General features: G+C 40.2%; 1 protein-coding gene across 4 annotated transcripts in view; it reads right to left on the minus strand.

Annotated features, from left to right (window-relative positions):
• The window catches only part of LOC117482217 (septin-9-like), a 69,401-nt gene that overhangs the window by 29,762 nt on the left and 18,754 nt on the right, over positions 1-20,885 (minus strand). For 3 of the 4 annotated variants that reach the window (XM_034130248.1, XM_034130247.1, XM_034130246.1), the window contains exon 2: positions 11,554-12,261. In XM_034130248.1, coding sequence (XP_033986139.1) covers positions 11,554-12,261 — 708 coding nt within the window. Of the gene's footprint in view, positions 1-2,312; positions 2,341-11,553; positions 12,262-20,885 lie in introns of those variants that run through there. The other variant, XM_034130249.1, reaches the window with a different exon arrangement.

The raw sequence follows: 20,885 nt of genomic DNA on the forward strand, positions 1-20,885 counted from the left end.
TGACCCACCAGTGACTGAAGTTACCATTTCCTCCTGTGGGAACCAAACATTAAAAGAGAGGTCTGTTCTGTGTCCCAAAGTGATTTTATTAGTTTTCCTGAGAGCATCAAAAGCAGCTTTGAGCAAAACATCCATCGCAAATGAATTCAATTTGAATCCAGGCTTGGTGATTAAGTGTGTTGGCAGCGGACATGCACTGTGTGTGTTTGTGCATGCTTTTTATCTAGACTCATTTCAAAATAAGTATCAAGTGTACCGTACAGCTCCCTGTTTACATTATATAGTGGGGAAAGGGAAATAAGTACATTTACTCAATAACTGTAGTTAAAGGTGGGGTAGGTAATTTTGGAGAAACCAGCTCGAGTGCGCTAGAATTTGAAAATACACAGCCGGAAAAAATCTGCCACTTCCTTACAGAGCCCCTCCTCCAACACACACGAACGCGCACATGATCAATGAGGGCACGAGATAAGTTTGTGCACAGATGGAAGGCTGACAGGCAGGTAGGCCATCCAGTTATTTTAGCCGGGCCCGCTAAAATGATTGGTCATGCTTTTTACAGTATTACGGCTTCCACAGATGACATTTTTTTATGGATTTTTTGTCAAAGCACTTAAGATATTCATTGCTATCGGGATGTTAAGAGTATTCCATGGAATATAACAAAAACTGTATCTCGAGCCGGTTTCTCAAATGTACCTACCCCACCTTTAAGTCAAATTAGAATGTCCATGTTATGCTTCTAGAATACATGTAGGAAACATAATGTATTTGCTTTACTCCTGTTCATAACTTCAGTTACTTTACATATTCAGAAAAATAAGTAGCTCAATGTTTACAAACGGCAACATTAAAGTCATGTACAATTCATGCAATAATAAATGTAATCCAGTGAATCTACATAATATTCTGGGATTAGACATTCTGTACTAGTTTTACGTTAACTAAAATGTATATAAACTTTTGATTCCAGTAAAGCCAATAGTTTAATTCTGCTCTGCACAGCTCATACATAAGATTGAAGTTGTGTTCCATAATTTTTCTCTTGAAACACAGTGGCCATTTTGGATGACCACACTCATCAAATCATGTGTGCTGTGAGGTAACTGAAGAATATGTGATGACTGGCATGCAGTGAGGCCCGTTGGCGAGCTCTGTGATTGGCCAGGAGGTCAGGGCTGATTGCTGAAGGCCACCAAATCAGGGCAGAGCACATATGGAGCTGATTAAAATAGTCACCTCCATGACTCAGCTGACCGAGTGACTCAGTGACACATCCTCCCCGAGAGGAGGGGGGACTGAAGGAAGGGCAGAAAATAAGAAGAAAGGGAGGGAGTAAGGGAAAGAGGAGAGGAAGGAGGAGGGGGGTGGTGGTTGGAAGAGGGACAGGGGAAAGAAGAAGAACATCTGGCCTGGATGTCTACAGGGAAGATAGCTGGGTCTGTTGGAGACTTCCTGTTGTGTTTTATGCTGTGGCTGCTCTGCTGCCCTGGTGTGCAAATGGAGACAGCATGTGTGTGATGAGTGACGGTTTATCTCAACACCCTAAAGTGGCCTACAAAACTCAACCTTCCCCCTCTCACTGAATCTGTACACTGTACATTAACAGTACAGATTCATCTGTGTATACAGTATATCTTTAGCTACTTCACATGTTGACATTAAAATACTTCACTCCAAGTTAATTCCTTCTCATACCCCAGCTTTACACACCACATTATACCTCAAGGTTACAATAACTCAGGCTTTTTCATCAGCTCCTTACCATACTAACAGAGTAAAATCCCTGTGCTGTTTGCATAACGCTGACCGCTTAGATAAACTGGACAGAGTTTGTGGTCCAAGCTTTGTTTATGGGGAAGTGTGTGCCTATAGTGTCTTTTGGTCTCTTTTAAGCCACCAAAGCTTTTCCAGCTGGCCTGCCTAAAAGAGAGAGCTAGCTTAAAGGACTTTGATAAGACAAAGATAACACCCATATTGCTTAATTTCAATCAAAGCTTTTTCTTCTACTTAATGAAGAAAGGATTTTGAGAGGAAGTTTAAAAAAGGGTCCAGCAAGCAGATTTGGTTTAACTAAACAATGCGGTATGCAATAAAATAAAAAGAAAGAAAGGGATAAAATGTTAAACCAGCATCTTGGGAGGATTTTTCTTCGGATGCGTTTCCTTCAATCCCCATCTGAAGAGGATACATCATTCCTCGACTTGATTGGCCTTCATATAAACCAGTTGTCCCTCTTTCCTGCACAGCGCGATAGTCTAAAACCGTTGTGCTCCCCCACAGACACAAAAGACCAGCAAACAGATACTTACAAAGAGTTTCCATCTCATGTTGGTTGTATATCTCACTGCAAGTAGAAGTCATCTCTTTCTGTCTGTTTCCCTTTCTTGCTTCGAGTATTTAACCAGAAAAAAAACGTTTAAAAAACTCTCATAAGACAAAGAAGTCCTGTGATATTTCCCAGCCTGTGGCAGCTGCTGTAAAATTATTCACTATTCTGTGCATGAACAAGAACTAATGTTACGAACTACGCTTCCCGATACACACACACACCAACATGTACTCTATTTCTGTTGATGTTCTAGAAGCTTTCCCCGATGAACAACAAACAAAGACTCCAAGGGATTGGCCTTCTGGGGAATCCCTGGCCCCTGGCTGCATCCGCATCTGCGGGGGCGAGGGACAGAGATGACTCAACTCTAAAAACGAAGAGAAGCCTGAAGGAGCTCTGTGATTAAACTCCTTGCGCGGCCGCTGCACGTCTTCCCGAAACATCTAGTTCTGTTATGATGCTAATTATCTATAATAGAAACCTTCCATGTGCAGAGAGAGAGAGACAAGCAAGCCTCTAGAGATCACAAGAAAAATGATTTGTTGCATTGGTTAAACATGCAGAATGTGATTGCCAGGACAGGAAATCAAGAACAACTTCAAATAAATATTGAATTTGAGTTTGCCAGTGCATAAAAAAACTAACTCATCCGAGGAAACTTGCCCTTTCCCCCCAATCTTAAATTGTGGCTTTGTTTTCTCCATCTGCGTCCTCTTTCACTGAGTGATGTTGACGTTTGCAGTCTGCTGTGCAGCATCACGAAGCCCTTCACACCATCGAGGCATGAGGTAAAAGTTTGCCCCAAAGCTCCTTCAGGCTTCATTGCCAGGGCTTTTCTCAACAGATGACGGCTTTCTTCAAAGAATCTAATTGCCTGTAAACCACAAAGCTACAGATATATTCTCTAAATCCCTAAATTAACACCACAAACATTAGTTATGAGTGACATAAGATCCAGTCTGTTTGTTAGTGCCTTCAAAGTCTGTCTGTACATTCCCAACTGAGGAACCAATCAGTCAGTTGAGCAGAACGCCTGCACAAGGTTTACTCAGCTAATCTAAAACATGAATCTGTGGACTGAAAAAGTGAGGGGATTTAAGAACGCAAAAGAGGCAATACGGATTATAACCAGGAAAGGTATGCATTACTTCCCTTCTGCCTAAACCTTTGTAAAACAGTAGAAGTTCTTTTTTTCTTAAGGTTTATCTTTGCACTGTGCTGCCTATGATCTGAGAGCTTCCCAGCTGACATAGAGATGAGAGCTCGCACAGTTGGATTTCACAGAGCTGACAGCCTGGAAACAGTAAGTGTCACTGAAACTACTCTTCACCATCACTTCATCACAGCCCAGTGGACCATGATGTTTTAACAATAACTTGGTCTTGCCGGAGTAAAATTATGATTTAAAAATTGTATTTATGTCACTTCAAAATGTCTAAGCCTAACGCAGCTGTAGTCTCAGGTTTGTTTTTTGTATTTATGGGGGGAAAGATTGACAAAGGATTTTGATATACATTATAGTTTTTTTAATTTAAATCGTTTCGTTGCGCCAACTTCCCGGAGATTTGTATGTCAGCCTTGCAAGACACATTTAGTAATCTGGGGAGTTACATGAAATCAGATTGATTGCTTTAATGATATCACCCGAGTCAGTATCATTGGCACTGTCACTATCTGCATTGTGGGAAATGTAGGCACAGTTCTAAATTGGTGGCGTTCTCTTCAAAGCCAGCAAGTTTTGCAGCCAAACAAATGTTTTTACAGAGAATCTCGGGCATGCTAAAGGAGGACACACACTGAAGTGATTATGCAGTTTCTGTAACATAAGGGGCAAGAATGCTCCCTCTTATTCTTCATTTTCCACACAAGCTCATTTCAGACCAACTCACACCCTCACAGAACGACCCTCTGCTCCTTGTCTACTTTCATCTAGTCATTTCAGCAGATGGCAGGACTGTGGCACAAATGGCCATCTGCCTGTCACATACGCACAAACACACACACAGTTATTGTTATTCTAGTATGTCCTCTATCCCTAAACACGTGGGCCAAACATCATTACAAGAGAATATGAGGAAAAACTAGCCTGGTATGAACCTTTCTTCTTCATTGAAACAACTCTGGGCCTTAAATAAACAGATCGAATATTTGTCGTTTTTAGGACATTTGGATTGCAGGTCTTTTAAATGTGCTTTATTCCTCTATTTTTCCAACTATGACTCATGCGTGCATGTTTTCTTAAACTCCATTTCGAGACCTACATTACTGCATGACTCTGGCTTTGTTTTTTCATCTCCTTTGCCAAGATAAGGGACATCATTTTCCCAGTGGAGTCATATCTGGATAAACATTGGGAGGATTCACCTGGAGAATAAAGATAACATTAACTGAGTAACTGTTATCTGGGTCTGCTTCATCAACCTCTGATGGCCCATATCCTACTATGTGTCTTTTATCTTATGGTGATGAAAAGGGTCGATTAAGGGGCTTTAAGTGATTATGTGTGCATATCCAAAGTTAGGCTGTTATGTTAAACTCCCTGTGGAAGACAAAGTGGGATCATTCTGCCAAAAGCCATGTGCGATGAGAGGGAGTGGATAGTGCTTAACAATGTGTGTGCTTTTATACGCATGTAAACATGATGTGTGAAAGTGTCGTATTCACAGTATGCAGGAGAGAGTCAATGAAAAAGGGGCGTTTACTACAGTTTTGGGATTTGGCTAGATGACTAAAGAGGACAAAGGTCTTCCTGCAGTGGTGGGAAACTTCTTTAACCCTTGACTTCCCCCAGATGCTCAATGTAAACTTCAACTTCCGAAAGCCTTATCTGGGGAGAGGGGGGATGTGTGTGTTTGCTAGTCTGTGGGTGTGTGTGGGTCGTTTGTTTATCTGGGTCTGCAGGGCTAATCCTTTCCCATTTCTCTCAGCTCCATCCTCCTCCTCCAATAGAAAAAAGAAAACTCCTTTATGTCCTTTCTTCAATACAATGTTTTCAATAAGTGTCTATCTTTGTGATCTATTGGAGAGTTTAAAACATGAACGGAAATAGGCTGACATCTTTGTGTTGGGTTTCTGCAACACTACCTCAGTGTGGTTTCACACTTCTGTACTTTAGGGAAGCTTTATCGAGCTCAATGCTCTGAGAGAAAGGACAGAAATACAAATTGATTTAGAGTTTTCTTTGTAAATAAAACTGCCTTTAAAAAAAGGTTAAAATACAGATTAATATTACCTGGTGCCAGGTTCAGTGTCTAAACAGATTTCACCTGTCACACACTGCCTCCTGGTGGCTTGTTCAGGAAGCACATCAACAGTGAAAGTCACATTCAAGATAATGAGAAGTGACACTTGTCACCGTTATCACCCTTGGACTCGTTTGAACTGATATGATAGACTTTACAGTTTGGAGGCTCATAGACTTCAAGACAACACAGTCAGAGACAATCTGTGCTTCAGTGTAAGAACATCTTAGTGTGACCTTCTCCAGGCAAAAAATAAATGCATAAAATATCCAGCTTAAAATGTCATTAAACAAATCAGCTCTTTATGGAACAGGAGGAACAGACATAATTAAGCCAATGTTTGAAATCATTTCCACGTTTTAACTTTCCTTTTTAAAATTGTTTTCATCTTTCAACCTATCCAATGTACTGATTTAACTACTTGTACACATTTGAGGAGGGATGAAAAGGGCCTATTGGTTTGCAAATATATCAATGTAACATTTTATTTATCAAATAGTTATTGAGCAAGTAAATTCCTACATGATCACTTTAAACTAACAGTAACATTTAAAAAGACTAAAGACATGTCGTGCAAAGCAACAATTAGTGATATGCTTGAACAACATGTCAACAGAAAACCACATACAGTAGAACAATGTTTTTTTAGGTCACCAACAGTTCCCTATCACAAGCACATAGGCAAAAAACTCTCTCTTTGTCTCTGCCTCTCTCTCCCCTTTTTTGTGGGTAATTATCCGACAGGTCACACTGAGTAATGGTCTGGGATCAGTCCAGGGTAATTACGCTAGCAGAGGATTGACCTCGGCTATGCCTTCACCTCAGGGTGCCTGTAGGTCTGTGTGTGCTAGTGTAGGTGTCTCGCTGAAACACAACAAAATATGAGATGAAGGAAGTGTGTTTGAGTGTTTTTGTGTGTGCGCGTGCCCTTTCCTGACCTAAGGACAGGCAGAGACAAATCGCCCACAGCCCTCTGCTGTCCCCTCCTCCCTACTTTCAGAAGGGCAATTTAAATACAAGACAAATGGTTTCACTTGCGCTTTCTTCCATAATTACACCTCTACACTACACCACACCTCAATTAGGGAAACAAATGTTCTACAAGATAATCTGTTTATTTAGGCCATATAAGGACAAATTCCAGTTCAGCATACATAATCTGGTAGGTTGAAATCAGGACATCACTTTCGTTATTTACCATCACACAGGAAGAGAGGACTCAATGCCACATGAAAAGGCACTGTAATTACATTTTCATATTTCTTACCTAAGCAGAAAGGAGCACTATTTATACTGTGGCTTTGTTTTTCTTTCAACTCCCTTTAGTGCCGTCACAGTAATTACGTTTAGATGGATTTCTTTCGCAACTTTAAATATCCCAATAAAATAACTCAAAGGATTCGTTAAATGAGGTTACTGGTGTGACCCTAATGATAACCTACCAATCTCTTCCAGGTGATAACTTTACTATTTATAGTCGAGCTATTGTAGATGTACTGACAGCAAGCATTTGTTGAAACAATGTATAAAAAAAAAAGTGCCCATTGTTGTGTGAATCCATTCAGTTAAAGGTAGGGTAGGTACATTTGAGAAACCGGCTCAAGATCGCTAGAATTTGAAAATACACAACCGGAAAAATCTGCCACTTCCTTATAGAGCCCCTCCTCCAACACACACGAACGCGCACATGACCAATGAGGGCACGAGATAAGTTTGTGCCCAGATGGAAGGCTGACAGGCAGGTAGGCCATCCAGTTATTTTAGCCGGGCCGGCTAAAATGATTGGTCGTGCTTTTTACAGTACTACGGCTTCCACAGATGACATTGTTTTATGGATTATTTGTCAAAGCACTTAAGATATTCATTGCTATCGGGATATTAAGAGCATTCCATGGAATATAACAAAAAGTGTATCTCGAGCCGGTTTCTCAAACTTACCTACCCTACCTTTAATTATTAAATCAATAACAAAATAATTGCCAACTATTTTGAGGAACCATTCATCGTTTTAATATGTTTTTAAATCGAACAAATGTCAATCATTCACTGGTTGTAGCTTGATTGTTTGAATAAAACAACAATTTTGAATATGTCACCTTGACCTGTTTGAAATTATGACAACATTTAAATTGTTTACTGACAATTAACAAAAAAAAGATAATAATGATCAGATTGATCAATAATGAAGGTTGTTGCAGCCCTGTACTAATCGTTGTCCTAAAGTGACTATCATATGAAGACCATAACAAAGTCTGTAGGTTAAACAAAGTTCCTCAAATGTCAAAGCAGCTCTGAAACGTGATAAGAAATGTTTCATTTTGGACCACAGGTGGCCTACACTCAGATGTTAGATAGAGTTCTCTGTGCTGTGTTTGATGGATTGATGCGCAGCAGACCCTGCTGTCGAGATATGCGACCAGATCCTAATCACAGGGACTCTGGTGTCTGTGGCCGGCAGTGAACCTGACGGCGAGGTTCTCTTTCTCATTCTCCTTTGGAACATCTACCATCACTCATCACAACGATTCGATGTCATGACAACGATTCTGTATGAATTCCGTCCTGCACTTGAAGCACTTATATTGTATAATATTATACACTTTAGTCTTCACATTATACCAAGTGGTAATATTTGTATGCACATGTCTCTGCAAATACATATATAGACAACTAATACAAATAATAAATACATCTAAATCAGGGCTCTCCAACCTTTTTTAGGATGAGAGCTACTTTAAAAAAATAAAACAAGTCGTGAGCTACTTTTACTCGTTTTTGCAGGCAGTGTATATATTTAGCACATTTTAACATTATTATATGCTTACCTTTAACCCTTGTGTGCTGTTTGAGTCTGTGGGACCCGTTTTCAGTGTTTACTAAAAGAAAATGTGTGCAATTAATTGTTTTTTCAACCTGAGACTCATTGGCTTTGGCTCATTTTCTGTGAAGAACATATTCTAAATCCTTGGTATCTCAACCAAAATACTTTGGCCAATATTGTCAATACAATTTTCCTATAACATACTATTTGCAATATAGTACCTACCAGGTTAGTGGAACATCCATTAGATTAAAGGGTTTGATAAACTGTAGGACTGTGACGTAAGATTATTGTCATTGCCGATTAGTCTGGCAAATCATTTCATCAATTAATAGATTTTTCTTTTCGGGTGCCCACCCTTTTTTTGTTGTTGAAACTTTACGGTAATACAATAGCTAAAAATGCCATCCACACTTTCTAAGAGTCCAAAGTTACATCTTCAAATGTATGTTTTGTCAACAGTACACTGTTTTACGGTACAAAACCCAAGACATTTAGTTCCCAAAAGAAGAAAGTAGCCAACAAATAATCACGGGGACCAGGATCGAGCACATACATGTCTTTGTGGGTATTCTTGTGGATGAGCTTCCCTGACTTTGTAAAGACACAAATAATTACATATTTGATCTTCAGTGATCTTCCAACAACTGCAGTACACTCTACATTATGTGTGTTTTGTGTCCAAAGCACCTTTCATGTTGACCTTTTGCATAAAACAAAGTGTGTCTCACTCTCTGATGCTTTGATCAAAGCACACAGGGATATTAGCTGGGAAGCTGACTGGATCACATGACCCCTGAGAGAGGAAGTGCACTGCAGTGAGGTCACGCAGCGGGGGAAACAATCACACTGACAGAACACGGAAGGAAGCAGAGGATACTCGGTGTGCTTTTGCGTGTGTGTTTGTGAGCCAAATGATGTGTGATGTCATTTCCTCGAGGAAAAACTGAAATGGCAGGAAGTCATGCTTATCTAATCAAGTCCCAAAGACACAGTTGACAGCCATAGGCAAAATAATAAAACTATGCCTAATAAACTTTGCTTTCGGGGTTGGCAAAAGCTCTTCTAGGTGGTCAATTTTCAAAATAGCTCTAAAAACCAATTGAAAGCACTTACAACTGGACCAAATAAACAAACATGGGCAAATAAACAATGTGTATTTCTGATTTTGATATGACTTTGGCCAAAGGGTTTATAGTTTATAGAAACAAGTACATTTTATCATATATTTAATATGTGACAGCAGTACTTTTATAAGTGTGTGAGTTATTTTGTGTGGGTTTAGCTCTCTTGATAATGTGTAAAGTAAAGCAGGGTGGGCCCCTCAGGCAGGTCACCCTCCATTTAGACCCCATTAGTGCCTCTCTCTGTGGACAAATACATGTAGACCACCCCCATAATCTACAAGAGAAGCATGTCAAACTCTCAGCACAGGAACAGACTAAAATGTAGTCATTTGAAGTAGAAACTTTTTTAAACACAGCCAGTAAAACTAGGAATATTTCACACAAAATGGCCAAAATCAACAAGAAAGCACCATCATTATAATTAATCAAGAGCAAATTATAAAGTGAAGGTCAGGTAGGAAGTGATTTGGGTTATCTGATTAATCCAATTAGCTCCCCTCTGCTTTCTGGAGCTTTATTACTTTATTTACGTCAGCTTATTGTGCAGCTCTCCGGTCTACAACTGTTTTCTGGTTCGCTCTCACCGCTCTCAAGGATGCAGCAAGCACATGTGTTCAGTGAAAAAGCTCTTAAGATAAACTGTACACTACCTGCTCATGCCCGCACAGCAGATTTACAAACTAGAAAGTCAACATAATGGATAATTTAGCTGTATCTAAATGGAACGGATATTTACCCTCTGGAATTGGTAGAGCACACAAACAGAGCCAAAAAAGAAAGAATATTACAAATGATTTGCAAGGAGCCAAACACATTAACCTTTAAAACGAATGATATTGTTGCTGCTTATCTGTCAATATATGCAACTGTTTGCTAACAAGTTTATCATATCCTAAAAGGTGATGATTGTCAGTTTTTGCAGGTCTAAGTTCCATACAATGTCCTAAAATGTTACATATATATTACATATGTACATTATATGATATTCATCCTTCTTTATGGCATATTCTAACTGAAGCACTACTAACTGTACTATCTGACTACCATATGCCTGTGCTGCTGACTTTCATCACAATATAAAACCAAGTCGGCTCCAATACTGCATTAGCAGACATGGATTACCACAAATACAGACCCACAGTCTGCTGTTTCTCCTGACAGACAGGCCGACACGATCACATGCAGACATCAGACTAATGAAAAAGCTGCTCCTGTTACTGACTTTTTTTCACATTGAGAGATCCGATACTGGCATTATTCTGCTGCCTCAGTGTGTGTGTGGAGAAGGAGCAGGAAGTTATGAAGTCAGAAGAAAAAACCCAAACGAATCAGGGCCCCAATGAAATGTAATCTGGAAAATTAGACTGTTTTTATCCAGTGGGGTTTGAATGTAAAATAACTTAAACCCAAGAGGGAAAAGTTTCCCTTTCCTTCACACATAATTAGGTGTCATTTGGTTTTATTTGACTTTAAGATAGCCTATTTCAACTACTTTTATCTCTTTTCCACTGATGACAGTGTCTCTCCAAACTGGTATGTCTGTGCTAAAGCAATCACACAGGATGTTGAGCTAAATCTGCACCAAAGCACTGCTAGGCTAAAATAGTTAAGTCTCTGATTAACCTTTTACACAACACTCCAACAACATCATTAGACTCTATATGAGACCCTAAAGATATTATGTGTTAACAAAGAAGAATCAACACATTAAAACCATTTTAGCAGTCTTTCCGCTAGCATTCTACAAACCACAGCTAATTCAGTCCCAAGAACAAGGAAATGGAAATATATAACTATTTTAGCCTTTTTTTAGACCCTATGTTACTCAGATTTTCCATTATTTGTTGGTTGGATGCATTTTGCCATGGCTTTTTCACTTGGTGGACATAAGTGTCTGTAACATCTCTCTTAACTTCACTTCTGCATCAGTGAAGTAAGGTGAGAATATAAAAAACATTGAAGGTCAGCAAGTATTGAGTTGACGTATTTAAATGTGTTGCTCTTAAAGGTGCTATGATTAAACAAACTTACTGTCAGTGTTTGGGGATTTTCGTCCATGACTAGGCGAGGAGCAGCGGAAAGTGGTGACGATGGTGCTGTGATGAGGGTTGGGGTGGTGAGGGTGGTGCACTGGTTGGTGGTGGCCGTTGTTTTCTGGAGGAGCCCTGGTGATGCTGATTTCAGGTTTACGGAAATCTCCGGGATTAGGAGGCTCAAACTTGCGAGCGTGATTCTGCTCAGGGGCCCTGCTGATGCCATTGTTGTTATTGTTGCCTTCATTGCGGCGTATCACCGGAGAATCAGTAGGCGTCTTAGCGAAAGTGACCTCCCTCTTCTGGCTCATCTCGGGGGTCTTGGTGTGGCCCAGGACTTCAGGGCGTTTCAGGGCGCTGTTGGTTGCAAAGCGTGTGGAAGAAGGGCTGGTGATGTTATCCACCTGCTTGCTGGAGGAGGAGGAGATGTCGATGGAGAGTTCGGATCGGCGAGACACCGGCTCGGGGGTCTTGGAGCCTCCTCCACCCATGATGGAGCGGGGTTGGGTAAAGTTGAGGTTGTTGTTGTTGGTGGTGGTGGTGGTGGTGGTGGTTGCCGGGGCTGGGGGGGGAGTGCCCAGGTCACGGTAGTAGATGCTGGTGGGAGACATGGCGTTACGGTGAGGGGAGCTGGTGGTTCGACGGGAGCCAGGGGACAAGTGAGAGGAAGTGTCCACATCCTCCACCTCAAAGGACCTCTTCAGAGCTGGATGTGATGGACAAACACAACACACATTAACTTAAAGGGTCATTTGACTGCTGACACTATTAGTTGATTTACTGATGAGTTAAAAGACAATCAGTGTGCATCAACTATGTAAGTAAGCTATTTATCATGCAACTAGTTTTGAAAACAGTAACACCAAATATCCTCTCCTTCTTGATTCTCCGGCAAGTTTCTGCTTTTCTCTGTTTTTAAATTTTAATTGAATATTTTGGTTTCGTTTTTTGAATGATGGACTCATTAATCGAAAAAGTAATAGCCAATACAAATAACTGTGTCTGTTACTAAACATAGCTGTGATTTAATAAAGTACTGCCACATAACTAGCTTAAAGGTTGTTGAATAAAGGTAGTGTAGTAGAAAATGTCAATATTAATGGAGCAACCTTACATTTTTATGCGGACGATACCGTGATGTATTGTGTAGGTCCCTCCATTAAGGAGGCTGTTGTTAAATTACAGGCTGTTTTTAACATTATTCAGACTCAGCTCTCTGAACTAAATTTCTCTTTTAAATGTTGATAAAACCAAGGTAATGCTCTTTTCAAAAGCTAAAAAGACACCAGAGCCTGTTTTAGATATTGTAACTGCGCAAGAAATAAAACTTGAAGTGGTTGCCTGTTACAAATACCTTGGTATCTGGCTTGATGATTGTCTCACTTTTAAACTTCAGGTCAATAACCTGCTTAAAAAGCTGAGGGTTAGACTAGGTTTCTTTTTCAGAAACAAGTCCTGTTTCTCTTTTGAAGCCAGGAAAAGGCTCTGTGACCTTTTTACCTGTGCTGGACTATGGTGATCTGGTCTATATGAATGCACCTGCCCATTGCCTGAACAAGTTAGATGCCGCCTATCACAGCGCACTGAGATGTGTCACTAATTGTAAAGCACTTACACATCACTGTACACTGTATACCAAGGCAGGTTTGCCATCACTTACTGTACGGAGGCTCAGTCATTGGTACACGTTTATTTATAAAGCCTTGTTGGGTAAACTCCCGTATTATATCTGCTCTCTGATAACACAGAGAGTTGCAAGCAGCTATTGTCTGAGATCGCATGATGTAGTGTTGTTACATGTGCCAAGAGCAAGGACTGTCTTAGGTAAGACAGCTTTTATGTGCGCAGCTCCACTTGCTTGGAACAGTCTACAGCTAAAATTGAAAATTAGCAATTGCATTCCTCTGCATGTTTTTAAAGCTATTCTAAGTGAAATGCTCATTGAAACTATGGGTATTTGTAAATGTCGATAAGTATGTAAATGTAGCTTGTAAATATGTTGTATGATGTCCTTTATGTTTTATGTTGTTTTATGTTTCATGTGGAACCTAATTGCTGCAGGTCTCCCTTGAAAAAGAGATCTATGATCTCAAGGGACCAATCTGGTTAAATAAAGGTTTGAAATGAAATGAAATTAATGACTAAAATCCACCACTGAGTAAAACAGGAGAAATATATTGAAAGCAGTATGACTCTGTGAACCAGCTCATCCTTCATCTATACTGTAAATAATTTATGGGTCAAGATTGCTTTTATAGATGTGGGAACAATCTCACAAAAGATTCAACAAAAGGTCATACCAATTAACTGAGCATTACACAATGTAAATTAATCTAAAACACATTATGATCAGTTTCCAAGTAGTAAAGTGGCCTGAGGTTTGAGGGTGGGGTAGCTGTAGAAGCCGTTTTGGGTGGCAACACAAAGGAAACAGCAGGCCACCGCCAGTAAGCCATACTCATCCAATTTCATTGCATACTGATCACAGGCAGCAGGTTTTAACTATACTGTATTGCATGTTTAATTTGATTCTTGTGTCATTAAGTCATGACTTCGAGGCTTTGTGTGCGGTGGGTGCACAACTAAATAAAATGTGAGGGTTGACACGGAGCCATTTGAAGTGCTTCACGACATGTTATAATGCACGCATTCAGCCAAGCATTGCTGCCTTCCAAGCATTTAGGCAAAAAGTCCCAATACTCCCTGTTTATGAGCAACATGAGCGCAGAGATATAGAGGCACATCCTTCCCCTTGGTTAGTTGTGACGTGAGAAAATAGCTGTCCAAGACGAAGACACTGCGGGATGGGATCACCCCCTGGGAAGAATGCACTGGCTCAAAGTCAACTTTAATTTGACTCCAATCGTCTAGTTGTTGTGCCAAGCCAATGGCCAGGAGCTGGTATCATAATGACACACTAGTAAGACCAGGCCACTCACGCACAACCTAAAGAACATCTCCCGTTTCCTGCAATCCAAAACGCAGCGCCGATTATTTGATCTGCTTGTGGCTTGTGGTGTGTCTGCGTGTGCACGTGTCTTTATGTAACTATATGTAGTTTTGTTCAAAGTGCTTGTAAAAAAACAAGAAAGTGTGTGTTACAGGAATGTATATATGTTTATTTTTAAGGGACTACACCCACAGGGAGGGGACGGTGCCCCAGCCCCACAGCGCTCTCTGTAAAGCCTAAACTGTCAGGGGATGCAAGGCTTAACAAAATCACATCAAAGCCGTCTCCACACACATATCAGCCAGCAGCGCTAATCTAATTTATGGCTATAAGCTGCGTCATTCCAACATGGTGGACATTTGATACAATTTACCTCTGACAAAAAGTCAGGCCAGAGCCAAAGTATTATTCTGTTTTCGTGTTAGTCGGACACACCAAGGACGTTCTTGTTTGCCATGGGAATAAACGGATCTACACTCACGTCTTGGAGTTTAAGTTGATTTGTGTGACAAATCTCCGCCACTATTCCCTGTGCACCCTTTATCTAGCCCTTAACGCTTGAGTATCTTTCATATGTGGCACTATAGGAGACTGTTATTAAGGCTGTAAGGCTAGCTTTATGTGCTTATTTCCTGTGCTAAAGTTCTGATGAGACCAGAGTTCATTAACCAGTAAGGCAACAGCTTTAAAATTCATCCTCTGAAAGATTTAACCAGAAAAGAATGATATTCAACAAAATTGCAATTTGTAAGTTAGTCTCCAAACCAATATTGCCACTGGACTGTGTCCCTTAGTGCAGCTTTCTTCACTCTTGTGTTTTATGATTGGTGAGAAGGAGTCCAAGGCTGTGGCTACTTTCAACTCTGGCCAGAGAATAAGCTGATCTGCCAAAAGTGGTCTGCAGTTTTCATAAGAAGCTGAATGGTTGCGATGCACCCTTTAAGACTGTATTGTGTAACGAGCGAGTCACCCAAACTAAGGTCTTCTAGGAGCTCCAACACTTTCCGGAGAGCATGCACAATCTAACAACTCTTGACACTTGCTGTAGACTTTGGTTATATTTTGAAAGGGCTAATGCTACACAAAGGAAAGGGATATCAGGATACATATTCCCAAGTTTTGTCCAAATAAGAGAGGAGAACTGAGACGTTGTTTAGCCAATGACCTGTTCAGTGATCTTAGATTAGTATTTCTATTCTTGGGTGCTTTGTGATTATATGCCCACAAGCAGGGGACCAAAGCAGAGGACTTGAGTGCTTTCCTCTCGGGCCGTTTGTTTTTATTTAGAGACTGTGCAGTGAAGTGAACATGATTTAAGAGCAGGGATGAATTTAAATCCCTATGTGCTTTAATGTTGTCTGGGAATATAGAAAATGGCAAAAGGCATTTAGGGCATCTCTCACTCAGATGATCACTCAACTCCCAAGTTTCTAAGGATCCCACAGACTCCTGGGTCTTTTCTTGTTCAACGCAAAAGGGGAAATATATGGTTTTACTTTCATCCAGGATATTCTCTGCATGAATATAGTGAGTATAGGATCGCAGAGCTTTAGGAAGGTAAAGTAAGGAGTGTGGGACTGACAGATGGATGAAGAAGTATTGTTCCCAGTGAAAGAGCATTCCCAGACTATGAGCTGGAAACACGAGGTCGAGTCCACCTCAGAGGAACCTCATTAACAGGAGCCAGGAGTCTCGTCTCCCAGCGTCCCACCACTACCTATCACCGCCCAGTGTCCGGTATCTCATGCTGTCTCTTGTGGGAAGATAATGCAGCACAGACAATATAGTAAAGGATTATTTGGCGCAACAAAAACAAAAGATGGTGGCAGCTGTATTCTCACTGCGGTTCACGGTCATTTGTCCTAATACGGCCCAGGTGTTAGGCTGACTGCCTCTCTATCATCTGTGTCATCACCTTTTTCTCAAGGACATCTTCTCAACAAATCAACACAAATATTCAGTATCATCTCAGGCCAGATGCACTAATAGGAGATAGTCGAGAGTTAGAGGGAGTCAAACAAACAAAAAGAGAGGAGGGAGAAGAGCAAAAAGAGACCTGATAGAGAGCCAAGAGGTTGCATGGTGAGAACGTTTTTACTTATTGTTTTCTCGATCACTGATATGAGTTTGGACTGACAGCAGCCAACAAAGACTAGCTGTACTATCATGTTACAATTGTAATAATGTCATGTTACAGTAACTGATGTCTTGGCAAAAACCTTACTATCACTATATCTCAGGAGTATAACAAATATTTCAGGTTTGACTCTGAGTATATCGAGTTTTTGAGGGTGGAAAGCATCAATAATGTTAACCGTGGAAAATGAGGCTCAGAACATTTAATTTTTTTTTAATTAAAACCTTATTTATACTACACTATTTGATTGTAATATGTTTAATCCTAATTGATCTTTAAAATGACCAGCATAGTCATATTCCGTTCACTGATTAATTAATTCTGATGTTAAGCTGCTAGTCATTTCTTCCTTCACTTCCTTTGGATGTATCACAATAAAAGCGTCACAGGAAAGTGACGTGCCCCTGAACTGCTGGAAGCTTTAATGTGAAACAGATGTACAAAGTGTCGACTTTGCATTAACAGCAGCATGTCAGAACATTATGATAGTTTATCACTTTAACAAAAAAAGAAAAGAGAAAGTCAAAAAGATAAAGGCGTCTCTCAAATGAAATGAATTAACCTGGCTATACCTTGCAGCTGTTAACACAACTAATTCAATTGTTAAGAAAACCTTGTACATTTGTAATAGTTTGAATAAGAACCCTGCACATAAAATACAGTAATGCAGAATAGTAACAACAAACCTTCTGAACCAGTATATTAATTCATAAAATGCCCTGTACTGCACACAGCCTTGAACCACTCATCGGTCTCGTAAATTCAAGCCTCAGGCAATAAGTCAAGTGATCAAGACAGTTACTGTGTCAACTTAATCTGTCAAATACGGGTTATATAAAACCAGTTTATGCACTGTGGAGTTTATCTGACATCAGTAGCATGTCCATGTGGTAAAATCAGTAAAACTATTTGACAAGACAAGGCCAAACAACCAACGATACCATTTCACCCTACGTTTTTTTGCTTGGTCGGACAAAATCTTAATACTACGCTGTCAAACGCATACTTCCTTTTGCTATCCACTGCTGGTGTTGGGTTCACTAATGCTGACCAGCAGCAGTACAGCTCACTGTGTCAGATTTACTGCGTGGTTCTCTAGTGGTCTGGCCGACACCCTGTGTCCGGCACAGAGGAATTCTGTGAGAGTAAGAGGTGTCTTGTAAAGATGGAAGACGTGTGATAGAAGAGGCAATTTAGTGCAGGTCTTGGGTCAAAATCTTCAATTTTCTGCAGTAATGTTAAAGTGCTAGCTGTTTAAAAGGAGGATATGAATCGTAATCAGAACCAAGAGGCAATTTCACCCCTGGTTGAAGATGTGTGCACGCGCACACGCATGCTGACAAAGTCGGTCAGGCAGCTGTTGAATAGCTGGCCCGTTGCTTAGCTTCAGGCCCTCTAAGCCTCAACCTTTGACAGGTAAAGCCTTGTTCTCTTCCTTTGATCAAGCACTGGTTAACTATCCACTTCATGAACAGATTGATTTACATCAGTGACCGGCAAGGAATAAACACAGTGGCTGCATTCCATTTTAACACCTGTGAACTCAGTGTCTCGAGTTCAACACAGTTCTGATAAAAAGTGTGGAGAAAAGATTGTGTGACTGATGCAGAAAGTATTAAACATTTGATTAATTAGAGCTCAGTGACCTCACAGCAGATATGAACAATATTCAGGTCGAGCATATTTGTGTGGAACTGCCTAAACTTACGTCCAAATTATAAGTTACGTCATAACATACTTAACTTATAAACATGACCTTAGTAACGTCCCAAACATACCTATTTTAACCCAAACCATGATCCTTTCTTTAACCTTACCAAGTTGTTTGCTTTCCTTAACCTAACCAAGTAGCAATGTAACATACTTAACTGAAGTACATTAACCCCTTGTTAAAGTGTCTATCAGACTACCCTGCATGTTGAAAGCTTGCACGGGAACACCCAGTGCGTTACAAAGCGACTACAAGGTACGTAGGTTGGGAGGGACAAAATGCAGGAACAGATAGACTAACATAAGATTAAGCAAATAATATGTAGAAAAACAACTTTCACTTGGCATAGTAATATATAAGCATGGACTCACAGGCTTTTTCTGATTTAATTGACATTTTAGAACAAACAGTTCCGGAGAGGCCTGTAAGGAAAGTGTTGTTTTTACAGTTTTTTACGCATATTATCCAATCAAACCAACTGTATAACACACAAATTATACCACCCACATGCAAGCTCTCCATTTCAATGTTCATTTCCTCTCTGTATCCACGTGCCACACTGGAGCAACAACATGCCACCTCTGGGCAGATAAACAGTACTAAATACCTTGGATTGGACTCAAAACTCGGTTTAGATTGGCAGACAAAACACAAGCTAATGTACGACTCTACAAAGTCTCTGTGGATATACAAATATGGGTTTATTCTGGGCTTATTTTCTGGTGACTCATACGTTTAGATTCAGCAGAGACATTTTCTATCTTTTAGAAAATCCTAATAATGTTTCAGTACGTAGTTGTTATGGTGATTTCTATCTTCCTTTTTCCATAATAGTCAGAAACACACACGAGGTCATCCAAGTCGCATTATTACATCTTTAATGTGCTCAGCAATTACGTCGCCATTCCCTCTCTGTGCCTTTTCCCTCCTCAGTGTGAGGTTCAGTGCAAAGTACTGGAAAACATAATGGTCTGGGATCAAATAAGGATTTACTCAGTCAAGTGTTTGCCATGAACATCTCTCTATAGCCGTTTCTGTCCTGCATGGAAACACTAGACTGGTTCATGATGACCAGTATAATGTACTGTTGGGGTACATTATGGTGGTCGCTATTAGGTAGTGGTTACAGCAGGTGCTTTCTGTAGTACTGAATGCTATATGTGGTGATGCATTACTAAAGCTCACCAGTACAGAGATGAACCTGGCATTGACCTAGCTCTCACCTCATTTGGCTTTATTGCCTTTAACGTCTCTTTGAATAAACCAGTAACATGAACTCCATCCACCTGTAATATCCGATTAAGACAAAAATGGTCTGCCAGCATATGAAATGCTTGGCCCACACCGAGTTATTATTACTGTATTCAATATTATAATCGTGATAAAAAAAATACCATGTTCCAAGTTAAAAATAAACCAGTAGATGTTGTGGTATGCTTGAGATGAAATGTGAAAAGTGTTCTGCGACCAAGACTGAAGGCAAAAATGGCTACAGTTGTTCCGGACGATCATAGGGATAGGCGCGGCAATAGTTCAGAGGAGGATAAGACATTTCAATAGATAATTCACAGTATTAGTAAACAACTAATACTGGAATAGTAAGTCAAGTGTACCATTTCACATAAATTAAATGAAGGTGACATTTTTATAATGACGTTAACAAGGTCAAACCAGACTATCTCAGTAACCACATCAACACAGAGTTAATCTAGTCTGTGTGAACCCACTGTGCAGAATTGACACTAAACCCAATTAAGGAAATACTTCACCAATTAAAACTGCTGTCTGATTATCATAATCAAATGAGAGGGTACAGTCTTAAACAAAACATGCAGACACGAGATGACACACAGTTTTGTAGTATTTCAAAAACCAAGACAGATTTTCCAAACTTGAGTCCAATGTCAGAGAATCAAGCCAGCATGTAGATTAATTTATAGAAATTGAAAGCGGATTATTAAATGAATCAATGTCATCGATGTAAAAAACAAGTTATTTAAAAAGAGTTGTGCTAACTGAACTGATAGTACACTGCTAGAAATATGTTTTGAAGACTCTGGTAATCATGGTACCAATGAGGATTGAAACTGCTCTCAGCATCAGTCCATTACATCACACAGTGAGCATCAGGCCAAAGACCAGCTGGAGGATGCAGTCTGACCGGAGGAGGAACAGGAAAGAAGTGGGGAAGGAAGACAGACAGAATGGTAGAGGAAGAGGTGGACAAAGAATTATTTCCAGCTCCACACTATTTTAGCAAACAAAGGAAAGACAATGTTGTGAATGGAGTATGAGGAGGTGAGACAGATGTTAGCTCTTAGTGATGAGGTTTGCACTGTCTCCCTCTCAGTGCTTTCAGCTGAAGGCTTTCCGGTGTTGGATGTGTGGTGTCAGTGCTGTGTTTGTTTCTATTATTGACATAACTTGGGTATAATCAATAACAGACCCTAGGCTACAGGGACTTGGCTGTGCTCACCACCCTGGTTTTACACACAGTAACAAGCAGATGCAAACACATGTGCAGTACTATGC

Source organism: Trematomus bernacchii, unplaced genomic scaffold (genome assembly GCF_902827165.1).
Source record: "Trematomus bernacchii unplaced genomic scaffold, fTreBer1.1, whole genome shotgun sequence".
Lineage (NCBI taxonomy): Eukaryota > Metazoa > Chordata > Actinopteri > Perciformes > Nototheniidae > Trematomus > Trematomus bernacchii.